Source organism: Meles meles, chromosome 15 (assembly GCF_922984935.1).
Source record: "Meles meles chromosome 15, mMelMel3.1 paternal haplotype, whole genome shotgun sequence".
Classification (NCBI taxonomy): domain Eukaryota; kingdom Metazoa; phylum Chordata; class Mammalia; order Carnivora; family Mustelidae; genus Meles; species Meles meles.
The window spans coordinates 23,174,126-23,196,567 of NC_060080.1; the positions used below are offsets into that span (position 1 = coordinate 23,174,126).

The following is a 22,442-nucleotide window of genomic DNA, read 5'->3' on the forward strand; positions in this document are numbered from 1 at the left end:
TGGTAAAATGGTGGCCATGTTTATCTAGAAATGTTATTCTTCTATTTAAAAATAATTCTTCCCTATGTGTTTATTTTAGTTAAGCTTTATGATTATATGTCAAGATCTGAGCAAAGTCCCATCGGTACTTTGATGAGCATGAGTTACTTACTAGGAACTTTAACCCATATTCTGCATGCACTTTGGTTTTCAGTTGAAGCTAGTCATTGCTCTAAATTTAGTTTGATCCTTCCAAATGATTTATTTCATTAGAAAACAGGAAGAATGAGAACTTATATTAGGTGGGGTTTTATATGCTATAGAAATCTTTTAAAGCCATAGAATTAAATATTTACTTTTTAGATATTATGTGGGATAATACTGTATGGAAATTTTCTACTAAGACCTTGAAAGAAAAACCATGTAACCTTCCACAGATTAAGAAAAAAAATTCATTAAACAACATTATAATGCATTAATGACAAAATTGAAAGAGAATTCAAGAATAATCTGACTGCTCCCATAAATATGTTTTGGTTTTCAGTTTTTCACAGTATTTCTTACATCCACACATAAAATTTTCTCTGATATGATCATAATATAATCAACTGCATAATTTCATTTTTATTCCTGGTAATTTTCATGCTTTTCTGTATTTTCAGTTTTAATGGTTTTATTTATTGATGGTGATGTAATAGTTCATGGGTATGGTTCATTCATTCATCCTATTGCCACATGCTTGTTTTCTCCTACTTATGAATGACATTGCAATGATGGCATACTCACGTATACAGTCTTTTCCTTCCATTTGGATTATTTTTTCATAATTAATTTCCAGAAGTGTAATTGGATCATAGTAGTAGTAAACGAGAAATTGTTTTGGCTTTTGAAATCTATCTTTTCCTCATACCATACCAGCATAACTTTGTAACTTTTGCGCACATCCCTATTTCCTTATCATTTATTTCCACAAAGTGGCTTAGGTTAGAAATTTTTGTCTTCCAGTAAGATTGTACAAATTTACAATTGCCAATAACTTAATCAGAGATTACTATGATGGAAAACTGTTAGGTTCACTCATTTCTCCTGTCCCTGAATTTCACATAATACCTGATTATGCATCTTGTATGTGATTCTTAAATTGCTGTGTATGTGGTTCGTCTTGACAGCTAGATTGTAAGCTCTCTGAGGGCAAGTACTGCATCTCACTTTTTTCCTGTCTTGCCGTACAAGGCACCTGGTAGGCACTAAAAAGAACTTAAAGATTTAATTACCGAATGGTTGTACTTTATTTGAAATGCTTCTCATTGCTTCACACTAACTCATCTCTCCATTCCTCCCTCAGGTATTTTTGCACCACTTTCAAAGATAAGTAAGGCAAAAGATCGAAGGAAGAATATAGCACACACTTCTGGAAAAGCTGTGGCTCTCATCAGGTCCCAAAAAATTGATGTAGCTCATGTAACGTCAAAAGTAAACACTGGTAGGTCAAACCAGAAGGTTAAATCTCTTCTTCAGAGTTTTTTTTATTTCCCTTGCAGACTGCCTTATGCTTAGTGTGCTTCACACTTTTTTGTTAGATACTCTGGACCCTGAATTTAATAAAATCTGCATCTTACATGTGTTTAGACGTCAGTCAGGGTTTATGATTTTGATTCCTGACAAGAGAATTTTCCATTTTCCATTTGTTCCTTTCTTTCCTCACCCCCTCATCTAACCTCCACGCGCGATTTTAGACCTCTGATAAATCCTTATAAACACAACCAGCTTTATGTTTCTCACCTATTCAAGAATTTTAGTGACTTCTTTTTTAATCAGAAGAAGTCCCAACTCTTCAGACTGGCAGTCCGAGTCCTTGCTGTGTATAACAGGGTCTCTGGCTATGTCGTGGTTGAACCGTGGCTGCTTGTCCTCACTCTTCCTTCCATGCTTTGTCTCGTGCTATTTCTCCGAGTGCAGTGATTTCATTTCTGTCTTTTGAGACCCTAGCTGTGATTTACCTCCTTATTTGGATGCCGCTTCTCCAAGAAAAGTTCCCTGGGGGCCCAGCTCACTTTGATGTCTCTGTTCTGTCTACCTTTGTGTACGTTTGTATCCACACCACACAATTATTTGTTAGTTTGGGTCTTGTCATCCAGTTGCTTCATTTTGTGCACATCCTTCATCCTCTCAGCAAAATTTTAAACTTTCAATGGAATGTGACAGTATTCTGTACTTTTGTAGTAGTACCTCGCACAAAATACGTGCTCAGTGAGCACTTGCTCGTGTATCAGTGGCTGAAGCAGAAAGGCTTTCCACTATGACTCAAGGACTTTGTCCAAGAATTGGTTGGCCTTTCTGCTCTCTTCCATTGAGCTATTTGAATATTTCTATGTCAGTCCATACTTCCTAACTGCTATGGTTTTTAACAAATAAATCTTGATATCTAGTAGAGGAAAGCTTCCTACTGTATTCTTAAACAGTGTCTTGCCTGTTTGGATCGTTATAAATCACACTTTCATATAAATTTTAGAATAACCTTTAAGTTTCTTTAAAAAAATATCTACTAAAGTTTTATTGGTTTTGCATTTAAACCATAAGTCAATTTGGGAAGAACTGACATCTTTACAATATTCAGTCTTTAAATTGTAAGCTTGGAATATTGCTATATTTAATTGGGTCCTGAGAAATATGTCAGTAAGATTTTCTCATTTTCTCTACAGCTATTTTTGTACCAGTTTCATTAGGTCTGTTCCTAGGTAGTTCATACTTTTTGATGCATTAGTAAATGGTATCCTTTTAACCTGAATCCCAGAAGTTCACAGCCATTATTGGAGGGGAAACCAAAGAGAAGCCTTCTGTTTCTGGTCTAAGGATTAGGGAATGGGTCCCCTACTAGACAGAAAATGGAAGAAACCCCTTTTTTTATGATAGTCTCCCTGCCACCCTCCCCTCCCCACTGCTTTAGTTCATCCCCATGCCGGTCCCTTGGCAGTCCTGCTTGGTGCATCAGTGCTGGTGGTGAAGCACCTGAAACCCCATGGGAGGGGAACCCTTTTCTCTGACCAGAGAAACCATGGTCCCAAGAACATGGATGGAATCCCCAGTCGTTTGCCTTCTGTTTGTTTCCAGGGGCAGAGTCAGTCTCAGGAGACTGTATGACTGAGCAGGGAAACTAAAGCCTAGGCATCCTGCCCAGATACCAGAAAGGGATGCCTCCAGGAGCAAGAAAGTAGCAGGGAGACCTTGGAGAGGAGGGAGCTCAAGAAAGTGATCTCAGAATGTTGGGTGTGAACTCTGGGGCATGCTCTCCAGTGGTGCATGTGTGGATCTGACCACAGGCTTTGGCCTCTGGGGTAGATCACCGCCCAGGTCCCAGGCACAATGGGATGGTACATCATAGGGGAAAGATCCCTAAAAGGCTTTGGAAACTGAACTGACATTGGAACCACAGTGCACAGGAGGTGGGTAGGGATGTCTCGTCTGAACTGGATTGGGTTGACGCCTTCGTAAAACAAAATGAAACAAAACAAAACAGTAAACATTCTCCATAGGACTTAAATAAGACCTAGAGTCCCACAGCATAATATTCAAAATGTATAGGATATAATCCCAAATGGCTCAAAATAGAAAAACCAGGAAAATCTCAACATCTCTCAAGGAAAAAGACAAAGGTTGCCAACCCTAACAGGACACAGACATGACATAGATAATGTAAACACATAACGTAAATAATACATTAAATGTTCTTTAAGAATTAATGTTAATACTCTTGAAATAAGTGGAAAGAAAGTTCAGAGAAACGAGGATATAAAAAAGAACCAAATGGGGTGTGAGTACACAGGCATGCACGCACGGACACACAGAGGAGTTTGCTTAAAACTGGGGCGACCTAAGATTGGTGGATTGTGTCAATGTTGGCATCCTGCTTGTGGGATTATACTATAGTTATGTGAAAAATTACCTTTGTGGAAATTGCAAAGGATGCAAGAGATTTCCCTGTATTACTTTATACAACTGCATGTGACTTTCCAGGGACTAATTATTTGAATTAAAATTAAATTATTTGAATTTAAAAATTCAAATAAGGGGGCGCCTGGGTGGCTCAGTGGTTTAGGCCACTGCCTTCGGCTCAGGTCATGATCTCGGGGTCCTGGGATCGAGTCCCGCATCGGGCTCTCTGCTCGGCAGGGAGCCTGCTTCCCTCTCACTCTCTCTGCCTGCCTCTCTGCCTACTTGTGATCTCTCTCTGTCAAATAAATAAATAAAATCTTTAAAAAAAAATTCAAATAAGAAAGAACCAAATGGACACGTTAAAACTGAAAAATAAGAAACGTGCTCTATGGGGTGTTTGCACAGAGTCTCTCTTACCCACCCCCCATTCACTTCCTGCTGTTGTTACTCTGGTCCTCGTTCTGCCTGTTGTAAGAATTTCTCCCTGGTCTGTGCTTCCTACTTCTGCTCCTCTCGCTTCCTTCTAAACTTTGCTGTCAGGGTGACGTTATTCTCTCCTCTGTTCATGCCAGCCCTCCTTCACCAAGTCCATCAGAAGCACATTCCTTCCATAAGAGGACCAGGTCCTTATCTGGCACCGTCCTCCCTGAGATTTCTCCCTGACCTGTCTACCCAGTCTGTCTTCTCCCAAGTCCCAAAAGTACTCTTTATTCCAGCCACACTACTCGCCTATCTCTGACCCTGCCCTTAAGATTGTTCTTTCTTTTTGTTCATCTAGAATGCCTATCTTCAGGTCTTTCTGAACATACATACCTCCAGGATGCTCTGGAAGAAGTCTTGTCTTTTCTTTTTAAAATATTTTATTTATTTATTTGAGAAAGAGAGAGAGGGACCATGGCGGGGATGAGTGCGGTAGAAGGAGAGGGAGAAGCAGACTCTTTGCTGAGCTGGGAGCCTGATGTGAGGCTTGATCCCAGGTCCCTGAGATCATGACCTGAGCTGGAGACAGACACTTAACTGACTGAGCCACCCAGGCACCCAGGAAGTCTTACTTGTCCTTCAAGACCTATCTGAGAATGTGATCTCCTTCGTGAGGCATTAATTTATCTTTGTAACCACAATGATTCCCTCTTTCCTCTGTGTTAGTGCTTATCAGTAAATGTCCTCCTATTTTAGTTCTTCATGCTCACATCATTCTACCATTCTGAATTGAAAAGGTGCTCCTTTCAGGCGGGGACCATGTCACTCTCACGCTGGTGAGGCTCAGAGTGCGACAGTCCTTCACTCAGATATCGAAATGGGTGCTTGATGGAATTTAAAACTGGGCGGAGTCCCTTAGGTTTCCTAGTTAAATAATCTGGTTCTGTAGAATTGGAAACAGAAGTCTTCACAAGGTGAAGCATTATTTGTGGGCGTTTTCTTTTTTTGAGTCTGTTTGTGACACTTGGGTGTGGTGATAGCCGGGCGGTCATTGTCAGAGCGTCAAGGGCAGTGATTCTGGGGCTCCTCACTCTCTGACATTTGTTTGCTTTCGTGTGGAGTGGCTACAATGGTTGGCAAAAATTTTTACCCAGAATTCCCCAGGGAGAAAGTCTGCTGTAGCTGATCTGCAGACACGCGAGTGAAGTCTGTAAGTTGCAGCCAGGCCTGGTGCGTGTGCTGTGGTTGTCCTCCGGCTGCGTGAGTCTCGTGCCACCCGCTGGCCTTGTGCGGACACACTAATGAGTGCGTGAAGAGTCAAACAGCTAGGTAGCTGGGCTTTAACTGTTTTATAGTATTTAGAATTTTTTAGTGGATTGTTAAATAGGTCTAAAAGAGACCTTGGTTGTATTTGAGGAAATCAAAGTTTTCAGAGGGGCTAAGAATGCGTTCTCCCCCCCACCACCCCTTTGTGTAATGAAATCTTGGACCAGCCCCTGCTGTCTGTGAATTTACTGTCCAGCATGTTTCTAGAAGCAGAGAAGATTTAGATAACGAGGGATGTCTGTACTTTAAACAGCAAGCACATTTGTATGTTTAATGTTGATGTTCTTTCTTGCTGAAAGTCTTATTTCTATGTGCTAGGATTAATGACCTCAAAAAAAGAGAGTGCTTCTGAATCAACACTTTCATTGCCTCCTGGGGAAGAGCCGAAACCTGTAACAGAGAAAGATGGTAAAATAATTTTATAACATCCATTCTAAAAATTTAATTTACTGATGGGACTTTAAAATGACATAGTGATAAAGTTTATATGGGGGCTAAGTTTTAATGTTTTTGAGAGAAAAATCATTGCAGTAAAAAAATTACCCCTGGAAATACATTAAGCAGCTCATCGAAAAGTGTACATGTGGTTTTGGTATAAAATGCTGTGTTGTGCCTCTGTGTACACTTAATAGAGAGCTACCAGCTTAAATTAAATGGGAGACTAAAAGGAAACTCCAAGTGTAGATGGTTTGATAATGTTTAAAATTGTCTTCAGCTGTCAAATCACTGGGTGACTAGAGCATGAACAGCACATTCAGGAGTATTCCTGCTTGCCTTCAGGTTAACTCAAAACATTTTAATACTACCCTTTTTTATCTTAAAACAAATTAATAGACTTTTTAAGTGTAAATAAGATTGGATTCTACTAAGCCATCTAATCTAGACTGGGAGGTGAGAGAGACTTTTTAAAAAAAAAGATTTTATTTATTTGACAGAGATCACAAGTAGGCAGAGAAGAAGGCGGGAGTGGGGTGGGAAGCAGGTTCCCTGCTGAGCAGAGAGCCCGATGCAGGGCTCGATCCCAGGACCCTGAGATCATGACCTGAGCCGAAGGCAGAGGCTTAACCCATGGAGCCATCCAGGCAACCTGTGAGAAAGACTTTCTAAGTGTAAATAAGATTGGATTCTACTAAGCCATCTAGAGTGGGAGGTGAGAGGGAGCGTGGGAAGCAAAGGAGGTAGTTGATTTCAGTGAACCCGGATGTGACAGGTGCTCTCCTGTGAGAGTGTCCTCATGCAGCGGGAATCCTCACGGTACAATTGCTTGAGTGGTAAAGTCTTGTCTGCGTGAACTGCAGGACAGCCGATGAAACCAGGCATTTAATTCAACACTAGACAGTCCACGGCTGAGAAAGCTAAATGGAGTGTTTCAGAGGGATTTACCTGGAAAGTCATCTTGTTGGTTCACTTCTTATGGTCCACACTGCGATGCGTTCTTCCCCTTCACCGGTTTTAGGGACCCTGCTCGGCTCCGGCAGCAGCTCCTCCTCCGCCTCGTCTTTGGAACACAAACCGAGCTACAGGAAACTGAATGCACGTGGCAATAACAAGAAGACAATGAGCAAAAGCCCGTCTGTCTCCTCTAGAGGCAGTGCTGGTATCTATGGCTTTTTCAACCAGGCTTTCTTGGTGTTTTTTATCTTGGTTTGTTTGTAAGTAGATTTGCTCTTTTTAAATGTGTAGAAGGAAACTTTTATTTCAGTCCGATTGAACTACTTGTCCTCTTCTGTCTTTCCCATGCCCCTCCCCCTTTGTGAGCGTCCCGGTCTCCCTGCCTTCCTCCCCGTGCTCCCGCCGTGTCCCTTGTCTGCTCTGACTTCTTCATTTCCACGTGCATGTAAGGCCTCGGACCCTTTAAGGTTCATTTTAGAACTTTGTGATAGATCCTCAGATACGTGGAAAGCATACGGTTATTAACTTTCTCATCTGTTTTCTAATCTAGATGTAATGATAACTAACGTGTATTGTATACTTACTATTTCAGGTTCTATTCTAAGTACTTTACATACCTTATGTCACTTAATTCTCAAACCCATGGGTAGGTACCCTTACTCTCATCCTCACTGTATGAATGAGGGACCCGAGGCTTAGGGAGGTAAGTCACTGGTGCCCGACGGCAGTTTCTAAGGGGCACACCTGGGCTCCAGCCTGCAGTCGGTCTGCTGCTTCCTCGGCTGCCGTTCTGGTTTGCCTCCATCCCAGGGACCTTCCGCTCTTCCTCCTGCTCCCAGGCCTGTAGAGAGCTGAACTGTGGCCCGTGGGCACAAGCACAGTGTAAGGCCGCTTCTCCCATGCGGCGGCCACACTGTTGTCCTGGCTCCAAGGGAGCCTCCACCCGGGGCCCTTCACATTGCTGCTCCCCGTGGGACCTTACCTGAGTTCGCATTCAGCTGGGCGTGGGAGCTTTCATCCCGCTGCATTTTGTTGCTTCCACCTTGAATACCAGCTTTCCCACATACTTTTGTGTCGTCTTCATATATGAAGTTCAAGTACTCGTTTAACACTGGGCAGGAGAGGGTCAGTGGCTCTCTGACTTGTTGACGATGGTGACCCGTTGGGATGTGGCAAGCCCTGCCGTAACCTTGCTCAGTCCACCTTTCTCCAGTTATGTGTAAGGATGTAGAAATTGCTTCATAGCAGACATCTTGCGGGAGTCGAATCCTGCCCCTCACTTACTTGGCTACACAGCAAACTTGTCTGGAGAGGAAATGAAACCATTTTGGCCCAAATTGTTTTCAGTGAACCTCATAATAATGACCAGATTCTTGTTCACATACTTTTAACCGAAGTTGTACTGAAGCAATATTTTGTTATAGAAAATGTTCACGACGGAATTTTTTTTCTCTTTTAAATACTGTATGGTGATGGTGGGGAGCCCTCAGCGGCAGCATCGATGTGAGCAACCTTACAGGTTGGGACTCTGAAAGCGGAGAACCCAGAAATTTTACCTGAAATTATTTACTTGGAACCTGTAATTTCAGAGTAGGTCTCCTTCCCCTGCGAGCAGTGTCCGTCTAGCCTCCTGAGGAACAGAGACACCGAGACAGGGATGTAGTGATCCCACTTGTCCTCGCTGTAGTCACACTGCAAGGCCCTCCTTCACCTGGAATTTGGGCTTTTGACGTTTACTTGATTTTTAAAATGTACATGTGGGTATGGAAGTACCTGTTTTACTTTTTATAAGAAGTCATTCTAGTGTACCTACATATTTTTTCTCTTTTTGTAAATTTAAGCCTGATGTAGGCTTAGATAGTAGTTGATGAAGAGACCTGTCAGTTAAAATGAGCAGAAGACCTTTTAGAAGGGGAGGGAGCGAGGACGGGAGATCCGTGAGAGGAAGTCCCATGTTCAGGACCTCAGAGACGTTTCCCTAGCACACTTTTCTAGAGTGAGTAGATACTCCGCTTTCTCCGTAGATTTGCACCTGAGGGGTGTAGAGTACTGGGAAGTGAGGCTAAGGAAGGGCAGAAAGATCAGATTCGGAGAGTGGCGGAGGTGAGGGAGGGTGTATGTGTTCTCAGCATCGTTGTACCCCGTGGTCGAAGGTGCTCTCCTAGCCTGGGGACCCGCCCGAGGACTTGTGGTCACAGGGCCTGGGCTCTAATCAGGCTGTGCCATTGACTGCCTGTGAACACCATGTCTTAGTTAATTCCTGGGTTTGTGTCTTACCTGTAGTTATAATTCTATGGAAGGCACTTTGTAAACTGTGAAGTGCGTTGGAAGTATTAGTTATTATGAGGACCTAGGACTTTTCAGTATAGCACTTTATCCACACCTGCCCTCGCTCTGGGCTTGTGCTTCTCATTTGTCGCGATGGCTTTGGTTTCTCTCCTGTTAGCCGTGTGACTTACCCTCTGTCCCCTGCCTTCACAGAGGCTTCTGTAGGCCCTCCCCGCTGATAACTCTTCAAGTCAGTTTACGGACTGATGGGAGAAGCCTCAAGGGCCCACTTTTTCTCTGTTATAATTTAAAAGCTTTCCAGACAGTATTTCTCTAGGACCTCTGACAATTAATAGTGGGCATTTCAGGGATTAGGTTTCAATCAAGGTGAGGGGGAGTGGTTTGATTCCTAATAGGGAAATCAGTTTGAGCTAAATGGAGACTTAGACACTTTTCAGGTTCAGATCACAGTCCTGTATGTATAATTCACACTGAGTCCCACTGAACGACTCTGATTCTAGCATTTTAGCAGAACAGGGATACAATACAGCCCACGGGCCGAATCCAACCTGCCGCCCATTTCTATAAAGTTTTACTGGAACATACCATGCCTGCCTTGTCTAGGCGTGCTTTCCTGCTGGGGTAGCAGAGCCGAATAGTTCTGATAGACACGGCACAGCCCGCACTGCCTCACATCCTCGCTCCCTGGCCCTTTACAGAAAAGGCGCGTTGGCCTCTGTTCTGTTCCAGCAGCGCGCCCCAGGCAGTCTGGGTAAAATCAATGCTTTACCAGGAACCGTGTGTATCAGGTGCTCATGGCGGAACTTTTTTCAGGAAACCCCTCCCAAGTTCTTTGAATGTCTTGACCCCCCACATGAGAACTGAAGCCATGGGGGGCGTACATCAGGAAAGGGTCGTACACTGAAATCTCTCGATAGCTAGACGGTGAGAGCATGTGGTGACTTTTTGGCTAATATGTTTTTTGAGTTTTGTTTTTTTTTTTCTTCCCCTTCGCTCTTTTCCCTTCTCTTTTCCTGCACCCCGCCCCTCCCCCCACCCACCAACTGAACAGGATTGAGTTCCTCAGGAGCCTGTGCAGCAAATAACAGCCGCTGTGCAGGAGAGCCCCACCTCGGAGACCGAGTGCTGGTGGTGGGCCAGAGATTCGGCACCGTGAAGTTCTTCGGGACAACAAACTTCGCTCCAGGTAACCTGTCTCTGTGCTCTCGGCTCGGTTTGAGCCCTTCAGAATACAAAAGGCTTAAAATTGTAAATGTGGGTAGTTCCTGATGACCAGTTCTTGGGGACGTTGGGTAGCTGTGGCACTGGCGAAGCACAACAGCGGTGGAAGCACTGACCAGACTCAGGCTCCCTGTTGTCCGTGACATCTCCTTGCCAGCCATGTTCTAAATTGTCTCCTGTTAAAGTTCATTGTCGTTCTCCAGCTTCACTCGCACTGATTGCCAAGAGTGCTCAGTGACAGAAAACATCAGGATTAGATTTTTGCTAAGGATATTCCTTTTTTTAATTCCAAGCTTTTATTTAAATTCTGGTTGACATACGCAGTAAAATTGGTTTTGGATGTAGAATTCAGTGATTCCTCCCTTACGTGTGACACCCAGTGCTCATCACAAGTGCCCTCCTTTAGTTCCCCTCATCCGTCTAGCCCGTCCTCCAGCATCCCCTCCAGCAACCCTTAGTTTGTTCTCTACAGTTAAGGGTCTCTTATGGTTTGCTTTCCCCCTCCCCTTTTTCCCCCTTCCCTTCCCCTATATTCATCTGTTTTGTTTCCACACCTGAGCGAAATCATATGATACTTGTCTTTCCCTGCCTGACTTATTTCACTTAGCGCAACACACTCTCATTCCATCCACGTTGTGGCAAATGGCAAGATTTCATTCTTTTTGACGGCTGAGTAATATTCCAGGGGGTTTATCCCACACCTTCTTTAACCATTCATCAGCTGATAGACACTTGGGCTCTTTCCATAATTTGACTATTGTTGATAATGCTGCTATAAGCGTTGGGGTGCATGTGCCCCTTGGAATCAGTATTTTTATACCCTTTGGGTAAGTAGATATTCTTAAAATGAGTTCACAGGATATAGTCTTTATCTGAGTGGCTAAGAGAGAGAAGAAGTCAACAAACCAGTTCGAGGGAAAAAGAAAAGGCTTCTGTGCACCCTGGGACCTTAAAAATACATGTTTGTGTCTTTATATTCATTTCAATCTAGACTTAATATTGTGTTTCCAAAAGTAAAGATTAGCTTCCTTTGCATTTTCAGTGATTTTAATTTTAATTATAGAAGCCCGTTGAATGAAACCATGTTTGTGTATTTTGAATGGCAATATGCTATTTTGACACACGGTGGCATTGCAGGATTTTAGGAAAAGGTTACCCAGAACATTGATTTTAAATTTGTAGGATTCTGTCAAGAACTGTGAAGGATCTGAAATTTTACCCTACGTGTGTAAGCTGACACGTTAGATTGCCACCGTTTCATAGATGCTAATGGAAGACATTAGGGTCCCGATTAGAGATAGGACTTCCATGGTCCCAGCAGTGGCAGAAGCAGAGGGTCAGCGTTTTCTTGCACTCGCTCCCCGAGCCCCAGTTCCCAGGGCAGTGACACCGGCACACCCAGCGGTTTATGCTACAGGAGAAGAGCCCTGAGTTTCAGCAATCTGAACCTTTACACCAGACAACCCGCAGCCCTGTATTTTGTGGGGGGCCTGCTGTCCACACTCTGTCTCTGTCCTCCAAGGCGGTCCTCTGTGCAGACATCCATGAAAAGACAGCGCCTCTGTTCGTAAAACATGCAGAAACATGAGCGAGCCACGGAGGATCGTCTCCCAGCACAGTCTTGTTTCATTATCCCACTTATAATTGCAGGCCATCTAATTGATTTGATGGGCTGTGTGTTGTATAATTCATGTCTCTCACAGGTCTCCAGGTAATAAATGAGGTGAGTTAGGATGGTCTTAATATAGTTCTCAAATAAAAACTCAAGAATCCCCAAGGTAGGGTATTTTTCACAATGTCCTTGTCTTTTGAGTTCCCTTTCTCTGTATTAAACCAGGTTAGAATGGTTTGGTTCACTGGGTACAGTTCTTTGTTTTAGGTTGACTTTTAATTTTTAAATTCCTTTGGTTAAGCAGTTAGAAATTTGGGTAGTCAGTCATAAGCAGATATGAAGTTGAAAACTTTTCTGTTACAGTCATTCAGTTCCTTTTGGAAGTAGTAGCATCCATGTCTTACGGCACCCAAATTTAGATCAGTCAGTTCTAGAGAACAGTCCTAATTAATGGAAGCTCTTTAGATGATAAGATCTAGACCTAAAAGAGGTCATCTTTAGCCTCTTTAGCTTTTTTATTAGAAAAAAATTATCATTTAAATGGGAAACAATATATACCACTACCAGGCAAGGTATAGTCAGAATTGTTAACACTTTCCATACTGTCTTTCTGTGGCATGTTACACTTTTTCGAGAGTCATATGGTAAACATGTTGCCATGGTGTGGTACGCTGTAACATTGCGGGTTGGAACTGTGTCACTCTGAAATAAAAATGACAACCCAGACAACCTTGGTTAAGTGACATTCAGGAATGTGATGACCTATTTCCAGAGCATTCATAAGGCTAAGAAGTAAGTTTGTTGACTCTGTACTTGTACACTGTTGAAGTATAGGAGACTGTGGTCATGCATTAGTCTTTTCAGTACAAAAGTATCGAAAAATGGGCTCAAGTGTCATCTTTTTTTTTTTTAATTTTTTTAAAGATTTTTTATTTATTCATTTGACAGACAGAGATCACAAGTAGGCAGAGAGGCAGGCAGAGAGAGAGAGGAGGAAGCAGGCTGTCCGCAGAGCAGAGAGCCTGATGCGGGGCTCGATCCCAGAACCCTGGGATCATGACCTGAGCCGAAGGCAGAGGCTTTAACCCACTGAGCCACCCAGGTGCCCCTCAAGTGTCATCTTTTTGAACATACAAGGAATAGACCGAAGAACTTCGAGGTTGCCGTTTTTGAGGCTATACAGACTCTTTGAATTAGCAGTCTGAAAGAAACAATATTTTTGTATTTTGGAATTTGGGATTTACAGTAAGTTTCTCAATATCTATATTCTTATTTTTTATTTGATACTGATTGTAAGAGACCAGATCCAATTACTACTGTATTCTACTTTTAAATAAAAATGAACAGATCAGTAGAGACTTTTAACTGGTCTTGAGATCCCCTCCATTGGAGGATCCTTCTTCCAGGAGTAACTATGTATATATTCAGACTGGGAGTATGTGTCCATTTACCTAATTCTCACCACACTAAAAGCAGCCTCACTGCTGTAGTTTCGGCCCTCTAGAAAAGGGGCCACAGTTTCCTCAGAGTGGGCCCTTTTACATACTTAAAATAAGCCTTTTAGAAAATTCTTCCTACTAGCTAATCTAAATCTTTTCTCTAAGGTTAAGTATTATGATTTTTCTCTTCATCCTGGGTGGGGAAACAACAAGAGAAAAAGAAGAGTCACCATGAAGTCTAACCATATTTTCCAAATTACTTTTGTCCTTCCTCAATTATCCAAGAACTGTTTGTGATGCTGGAATGTTGGGAGAGTGAAAGGAAGAAATTGCACATGGATGTTATGATTCATACAGCTCAACATTGTGTTGTACAGCTCTCACTGAAACAAGCCATCTCACTGAGTCAAGGGCAGGTTTTTTTTTGGTTCATTATGACTTGTAGATATACTGTGGTCATAACACTACTTGCATAATAGCTAATTTATGCCAAATTTGTGTATTTTATCTCTCTCCTTTAATGTACAAGTCTGTAATTGTGCTTGTAAAATGTTTTTCCTGTTCATTTTTTCCAATTTTCCAATTTTATCATTTGAAAGCTCAGTGATCGTGGTGCTCTTCCATCATTTTGGTCATTTTGTGAAAATGTTAAACCATTCGGGCTTTGGGTTTGTATAATAGCATAACCATTTTGGGTAAACTGCAGAGGCTTTTAAAATCCAATATTCTTGTTCTAGGATATTGGTACGGTATAGAGCTTGAGAAACCCCACGGCAAGAATGATGGTTCAGTTGGAGGTGTGCAGTACTTTAGTTGTTCTCCAAGATACGGAATATTTGCTCCCCCATCCAGGGTACAAAGGTGAGAAAAACGAAATTTATGCTTTTTCGTAATTTGCAATGGTTTATAGTTAAGACTTCCTCATTTTATATTAAAGACACACACTGACTACAGCTCGTGCTTCGTTCAAGGGGTTAACCAACCACCTTCTTCAGAGAGAAGGCTCATGGAAAGCTAAATTTGCTTTGCTGAGGATTTGCAATTTTAAAACCCTCCTTTATTCCTCATTTGCAAACCCTATGAGTATGTGTAGGCTATTAGAAGTGGCGTTTGCTGCTAAGAACAGTGAGAGCAGCAAGCTTAATCTGTCATGCAAACAAAAGTAAAAATGCTCTCTGATTGCTTCAGTCACATCCTAACTACATTAAATTTCCTGCCAGCAGGCACCCCATTCATTCTCCTCCAAACCTAATGGAACCAAAATGTCTTTTTCCTCTGATTTCTTTAGTTTTCAAAAATAGATAGGCAGTAGATCTTTGGGGGAAGTGAAGCTTTAAGGGTTGATATATAATGTACCTCCTCGGGGTTGCTGCCTAAGATGCTATACTTCCGTGCCATCTCACCCTAGCTTTAAAAAAACAAGTTGAGCAGAAACAAGTCCCCGTGAAAGTCCAGGTACCATTTCAGGAAATGACTTATGTGCTGAAGAAGTTGGCTTGGTGTGCTCTTCAGCGGAGGGGAAACGGGAAGGAACGTACATGGTGGAATCACATGCATGAGAACGGGTCTGCCGTCACATCCAGGAGCCCCGTCTAGTTCCTTTCTGGCTGGGCTGTGGGACTGCCTCTGGGCAGATTTTAGAGTTTTTAGACCTATCTTCCACCTCACTTTGTTTTTCTTAATAATTTCATGTGATTTTTTTTATATTAATTTCCTCCTTCTTTGATGTACTTTTTTCCCTCATTATTTATGATAGTATAGTATTGAACATAGGTAATGCTTTGCAGTGTATGAAGTATCTTCAGTTCAGTGTTGTTTCATTTGATCCTCATAAGTATTGGGTCAGGTAAGCTGGAAAAGACCAATAACGAGGGGCGCCTGGGTGGCTCAGTTGGTTGAGCAACTGTCTTTCTCAGGTCATGATCCTGGAGTCCCGGGATCAAGTCCCGCAACAGGCTCCCAGCTCGGCAGGGAGTCTGCTTCTCCCTCTGACTTCTCCCCTCTCATGCTCCCTCTCACTCTCAAATAAATAAAATAAAAGAAATCTTTAAAAAAGAAAAGAACAGTAATGATGACAAGCATTTATTGAGCATTTAGTAAAGGGTCGGCTCTCTACAGTCTACTTTAGATGCATATTTCGTTAATCCTCCTCAAACCCAGTGAGGTGTAAGGTGTTCTGATGGATCCGTTTCGCCAGTGAAGAAAAATTTCAAGAGATAGAGTGACTTAGCTGCAGCCATATAGTTAGCGTAGGGGAGCAAAAATTTTCCTCTACCCTCTTAGGGTGAGTAGTTGCTGAGGGGGTTTGGGAGTGCTGTCTGCGAACCAAGTTGACAACAGGTAGATGAGCAGGAGGAAAGGCATACAAATTTCTTACATTCGAATTCGCATGCACCTGGGCGTCACAGAATGGCATGAAGACCCATATAAGTGGTGAGATTGGAGTTTTTATAGACCATCTTACTCGGAGAAGGGGAGAGAGAAAAAGGCCACTTGTGGGGGGCCCTGTGGTTTTTAGGAAAGATAACTGGGTGGGAGATAAGATAGTGTGTGACCGTGTCCGTCTGGGCCTATGACAAGAGTCCGTCTTCCCTGCTCGATACAACTGCTGGGGAGGGGATAGAGGACCAAAGAGCTCTTTTTGGGGAGCGCCTGTTTTAGGCAGATAAGGAGAGTTCAGAGAAAGCCTCTCCCTGCAATTGTCGGTTCTCAAGTGTCTTTAACTCAAACTAATCCTTATGCCAGGGTGGCATGTTCCGGAGTGGCGAATTTTGGCCTGTCTTACACTACTTAACGATGGAGCTGGACTCAGCCCAGATTTGTTATTTTGTTGTGTTTCCCAAGCCCTTGCTTTTAGACAGTTTGCTGTTTTGTGGTAGGCATTTTATAAATAAGGAAAAAGGTCGTAGCCAACGCACCGCACTTGCGTGTGGCCGCACAGCTACGGGCGCCGCCGTACCGTTCCCTTGGAAGCTCCCTCTGGGTCTGGTCCTGTCGGTAGTCCTGCTTCACAGGTGGGGAAAGTAAGGCACAGGGAAGTTCAGTGAGTTGTGCAGGGGTGCACAGCTCCCTAGTGGGGATTTGAACCCAGGTAGCTGAGTGTATGTTCTTAACCAGTACCCTGTTAACCAGTTACCCTGATCAAAAGATGGGTTGCTGACTTTCTTTAGGACCGATGTCTTATCAGGGATTGATTTATGGTAAAATCTATGCGGAGTCCCCCATCTTCTGGTTCTCTTATTGCTTTGGACAAATTTTCATTAACACATTGCTACAGTCTCTTACAAGTTTCATTTGTCTCTTAGTCGTGAGGACGGGGGTGCTTCATTTTATGTTTGGTCACCCAGAGGACATAGTGTGGCATATTTTAAGCACAGTAAATACTGACCAGATCTAGTGCAATGTTGCTTTTTGCTATAACAGTTTTCCGCCCTCTCATATTAGGAAGCCACTTTCTTTCTCATGGTTTCATGTTCTTTTTCTTGCTTTGTTTAAGGAACACATGGTTTTACCTTTTTTTCTTTTTTCCTCGCCTTCTATTTGGTCTTCTTTAAGGTGATTCATTTAAAAGCATCCCCCTCTTCTTAGAAGATACAGGGCTCTCTCTCTAAATGAACCTCTCTAAATGAAGCTGTCTCGATCCAGCTGTCTTCCTGTCATCTTCTGATTGTCTCATTCATCATCATCAAATACTATTAAGTGTCTTTTAGCACTTTGTGCTGTGCTAGGCATTCTATAAGCAAATAAAACAGGCATGGTCCCTGATTTTGAGGAATTTCTAATTTGAAACCAGCTTTAGAGCTCTTCAAAGACACCACTGATCTTCAAGAAGAAAGAATTTTAAACTGGGGACTGCTTGAGGACAGTCTTAATGAAGTAGTGACCAATCCCAGTCCCACTCCTCCCAGACTGTAGTTGTCTTTTTTCCCCTCCTTTCCATTAAGAAAAAAAATGTGCCTCTGAGAATCTGTGCACATGTTATTTCCTCTGCTTGGATAGCTTTTGACTATCACCCAGCTTTCACTGAATTCATAGCATTTTTTTCCTATTAATACATAAATCATCCAATATTTCTTTGCAGAAATTCCAAGAAAACTTGCTGACTAGATCTGATCTTATCTCTCTACCTACTTACCAATTTTTTGCCTAGGTGGTCTTCATCAGCACGGTATTAATTTTCTTATTCTTGGTTCTCACGATTAGGTACTTATTATTAACGAACTGATCACTTTTAGAATTAAGTTCTTCTCAACTACCCATCACCACCTAATTACCTGTCCCCTTCATCAAGTCCTGTTCTCTGCGTTCATCAGTCTCTCGCTGATTGCCGTGGGTGTAAATCATGAGAACAGCGCACACGACATGCAAGGTGGTATTGCAGATAGTGTGAGGGTTGCAGGATTTCTGGCTGGTGACCAGGTGTCCTGCAGGAAGCGGTTGACAGCATAAAGGCTTTGTGGGTCAGGTCAGTAAACAACCGAAAGGGAATGAGACTGGGGGGATTGGCTTTTCAACAATGAAGAATGATTTGAATATTAAAAAATACAGACAGACCTGTTAGCAAAGTTACCTTTATGGTTGTGCCAAGAGTCAGATTAAAGGATGTAAAGGATGTTGGATTGTACTTAGCCATGCAGTTTTATCAGAAAATTACATGCAAACAAGGCTCGAGTCAGTATCTTTTTTTTTTTTTTCAATTTAAGACTGTGATGTTTTTATAATTCTGATCAAACATTTGTTAAAGTCAACATAAAACAAATTTATTTTCAGGTTTTTTAGTTTTATCTGTGAAGATAAAGTTCCAAAGAAATAATGTCAAGTCCCCATTTTAAATGAATTTACTTTAAGTTGACTTTTTCTGCATTACTCGTTCGATAACAAGGCTTTCTTCTGTTTTGTTATTGCCTGTCTTCTCCGCTAGCTTCGAGTTCATTCCTGGCTCCTAATAGATGCTCAGTAAATGTTTGTTGGATAGGTGAAATAAGAAATAACATTGGTGTGAAAGCCTCAGTTAAGAGGCACTCTTAAAACTGAACACTTGCTGCTACTTCTAGTGAGGCTTGCTAATTAGGTTTGCTTTATTCACAGGGTAACGGATTCCCTGGATACTCTATCAGAAATTTCTTCGAATAAACAGAATCATTCTTATCCTGGTAGGTTTATACAGTTTTATGTTCCTAATTGTTATTTGTTTGCTTTTATGTATCAAAAACTTTTTTATTGTGAAATACATGTGTATACAAAAGAGTAAATGCCTTCATACAGTTTATGTAATGATAAAGCAGACATCTGTTACCTGCCCTGTTGCTGCCTGAGCAGTAGAAGCCAGGAGGATCCTCTAGTCTCATCTGCTTCCCTTCTCATATACCTTGTCCTCAGATTATGAGTCTTGAATTTTGTGTTAATTATTCCCTTGATTTTTAAAAATATCTTTATCATGCTTAGATATATTAATAAATAATATATATTATAAAATGTATATACATTTAGTTGTTGGTTATTTTGTTAGTGTTCCATTAAAAGATACTGTTCATTCTATACTTGATGGATCTTTGTGATACATTTGTTTTTTTACTGTTAAGAACTAGACTATTGCACACATTTGCCAAGGTTTCTCTAGGATGGCACGAGGCAGGGGCCATCCATATCTTCAGCCTTCCTACGTAAGGGCAGACTATTCGCAGGGCACATGCCCATGAGCAGTGAATGAGAGCCTCTGCAGCTCCTTATCTCACCAACCTTAGTCCTGTTTAGAAGTCTTTGCGCATCTGATGGATTTAAATTGTACCTTTGGTTTTAATTTGCATTTTTCAGATTATAAACGAGGTGGAGCCTCATTTTTTTCATGTTGATGGGCCATATGCATTTTCTCTTTTATGACATATCTGTTCAAGTCTCTTGCCCGTTTTTCTTTTGATTGGCTTGTCTTGTTAATTTGTAGGTTTCTATATACATTTTGGACACTAATACTTTGCCAGTCTTGTGTGTTGTGAATATCTTGCTTGCCTGGTTTTTGGCTTGTCTTTCACATTCTCCCGCCCCCACCACCTGTTTGGTGTCTTTTGATAAGCAGATATTTAAAAGTTTTAAGTAGTCAAAATAGCAAACCACTGGGAGGCCTGGGTGGCTCAGTGGGTTAAGCTTCTGCCTTCGGCTCAGGTCACGATCCCAGGGTCCTGGAATTGAGTCCTGCATCAGGTTCCTTGCTCAGTGGGGAGCCTGCTTCTCCCTCTGCCTGCCTCTCTTTCTCTGACAAATAAATAAAATCTTAAAAAAAAATAGCAAACCATTATGTGCTTCATGTTTTATCTTAGGAAATCTTTTCCTAAAACAGACCTCACACAGATATTTTCCTGTATTGCTTTCTAAAAGTTTTGTTTCGTATTTTTGCTTTTCATATTTATCAGTTCACCTGGAATTGATTTTGTGTATAGTGAGGTTCTAATTTCATTTTTTTCCCATAGGATAACCGTCTGTGTAAGAGTGATTTGTATAACTAGCCCTTAAATACTTTGTTGAGGCTAATTTTATGGCTTGTGGGTTTTCACCATTCTAATACACGTTCTAATGCACTGTGTAGTGGTATCTAACTGTTGTTTCCATTTGAAATTCCCTGATGATGTATGATGTCATATTAGTTTGCTAGGATTAGCGTAACAAAGCACCAGAGATCATGTGGCTTAAACAAAGGAATTACTCTCTCAAAATTCTGGACACTAAAAGTCCAAGATTAAGGTGTTGGCAGTGTTGGTTTCTTCTAAGGCTCTTGTTTTGCCTTGTAGATGGGGGTCTTCCTCCCGTGTCTTAAAGTCATTTTCTGCCTGTGCGTCTGTGTCTTAATCTCTTCTTTGAAGGACACCAGGCATCTTGGATTAGGGCTGACCTATTTCATCAGATTGTAACTTAATTGCCACTTTAAAGGCCTTGTCTCCAAATACAGTCACATTCTGAGGTACTGGGGGTTAGGATTTTAACACATGAATGGGGGCAAAATTCAGCTCATAATAGAAGTTGAAGATCTTTGCACATATTTTCCATCTGTCCATTTTCTTTGGTGAATTATTCTTCCTGGTCTTTTGCTCATTTTAAAAATTGTGTGTTCATTGTTTTCTCATTATTGAGTTTTAATTCTTTAAAAATTTTTTTCTTATGATTGAGTTTTAAGCAGGGTTTTGTTGCTGTTATTGTATATTTTGAATGCTAGACCTTTATCAGAATGAGTTTTGGAAATATTTTCTAGAGAAAAGTCTGTGGCTTGTCTTTCCATTGCCTTAACAGTCTATCGCAGAGCAGAAGTCTTTAATTTTACTGAAGTCCAGGGTATCCTTTTCTTTTTTTTTTTTTTTAATGAATTGTGCTTTTGGTGTTATATCTGAAATGTCATCATTGAACTCAAGGTCATCCTGTTCTTCTCCTGTGTTATCTTTTTAGTAATTTACAGTTTTGTATTTTCCATGTAGATCACTTGTTCAAGGAGTTAATTTTTATGAAAGGTGTAAAGTTTATGTCTGGATTCTTTTTTTTTTTTTTTTTTTGCATATTTTGGGGCTATTTGTTTAAAAGTCTATCCTTTCTCCATGGAATTGCCTCTGCTTTTGTCAGAGATCAGTTGACTACATTTGTGTGGATCTATTTCTGGGCTCTCGGTTCTGTTCTATTGCTCTTGTTATCTTTCACTAATACCACATTGTCTTAACCACTGTAGCTTTATAGTGATTCTTCAAGTTTCTTCAGTCTTCTGGATCTTCCTCAGTATTATGCTAGTTATTCTGGACTTTTTGCCTCTCCATACAAACTTCCCAAATAGTTGGTAGCTACAAAATAATTTGTTGGGAATTTGATTGGGATTGCATTGATTGTATAGATCAAATGGGGAAGAACTAATGTCTTAACAATTTTGAGTCTTCCTATCCGTGAACATGGAATACTGATTTATCTTACTTGATTTCTTTCATTAGAGTTTTATAGTTTTCCTCATATAGATTTTACACATCTTATTTGATTTATACCAATATATTTCAATTTTTGATGCTAATGTAAATGGTATTGCTTTTTAAATATTTCTTTTTACCTTCTATCAGCTTTCTTTTGGTGAAGTATTTGATTAACATATCTTTTTCTTTCAGTTGTCTTGTAACTTTTCTAGATCCTTGAGTTTTTGAAATATCTTCTAAATAGACTATGATTGGATTTCACTTCTTTAAGAAAATATGGTTTGACAATGTTTGCCTTTAACCCCAGAGTTTCACCTATTTACATTTATTGTAAGAACTCCTGTCATTGAATTTATTTATGCTATTTATTTGCTATTTTTACAATTTTTTATACTTGTGGTTTACTTTTATTCTAGTTATATTCCTACCCCCTCTTGTTCTTATTCCATTCTCTACTTGAATGAAAGTTATACTGTATGAACATACTTCTTAATATTTACTGTAGGTACTTTGACATACATACTTAGCAAATTCTAAAGCTAATCATCATATGTACTCTTTCCCAAGTGATAGAAAATCCTTAGAAGCTAAGTTATTCAGTTTCTATTTAATTTCCCCCACAAGTTTTGCATTATTGTAACAGTTTTTATATAATTAATAACCAATATTTAATTTGCTCACATTTTTACCAGTGTCTTTAGTCCTTAATCTTAAGAACTTAATCTTCAGAACTTCAGAGATCATTCTGTTCCTACCACATTTGTATACGTGTGTGTGGGTGTATTTTTGTATATATATATATATATTTATTTTTTAATTTCTTTTTTTTTTAAAGATTTTATTTATTTATTTGAGAGAGAGACAGTGAGAGAGAGCATGAGCGAGGAGAAGGTCAGA

The 22,442-nt window shown here is 40.9% G+C and overlaps 1 protein-coding gene across 7 annotated transcripts in view; it reads left to right on the forward strand.

Moving 5' to 3' along the window:
* Nucleotides 1-22,442, forward strand: part of CLIP4 (CAP-Gly domain containing linker protein family member 4) — a 67,012-nt gene that overhangs the window by 34,858 nt on the left and 9,712 nt on the right. For 5 of the 7 annotated variants that reach the window (XM_045978684.1, XM_045978686.1, XM_045978687.1 and 2 more), the window contains 6 exons: nucleotides 1,325-1,462; nucleotides 5,977-6,066; nucleotides 7,115-7,255; nucleotides 10,391-10,525; nucleotides 14,349-14,472; nucleotides 18,700-18,764. In XM_045978684.1, coding sequence (XP_045834640.1) covers nucleotides 1,325-1,462; nucleotides 5,977-6,066; nucleotides 7,115-7,255; nucleotides 10,391-10,525; nucleotides 14,349-14,472; nucleotides 18,700-18,764 — 693 coding nt within the window. The remainder of the gene's footprint in view (nucleotides 1-1,324; nucleotides 1,463-5,976; nucleotides 6,067-7,114; nucleotides 7,256-10,390; nucleotides 10,526-14,348; nucleotides 14,473-18,699; nucleotides 18,765-22,442) is intronic. The other 2 variants (XM_045978688.1, XM_045978689.1) reach the window with 2 other exon arrangements.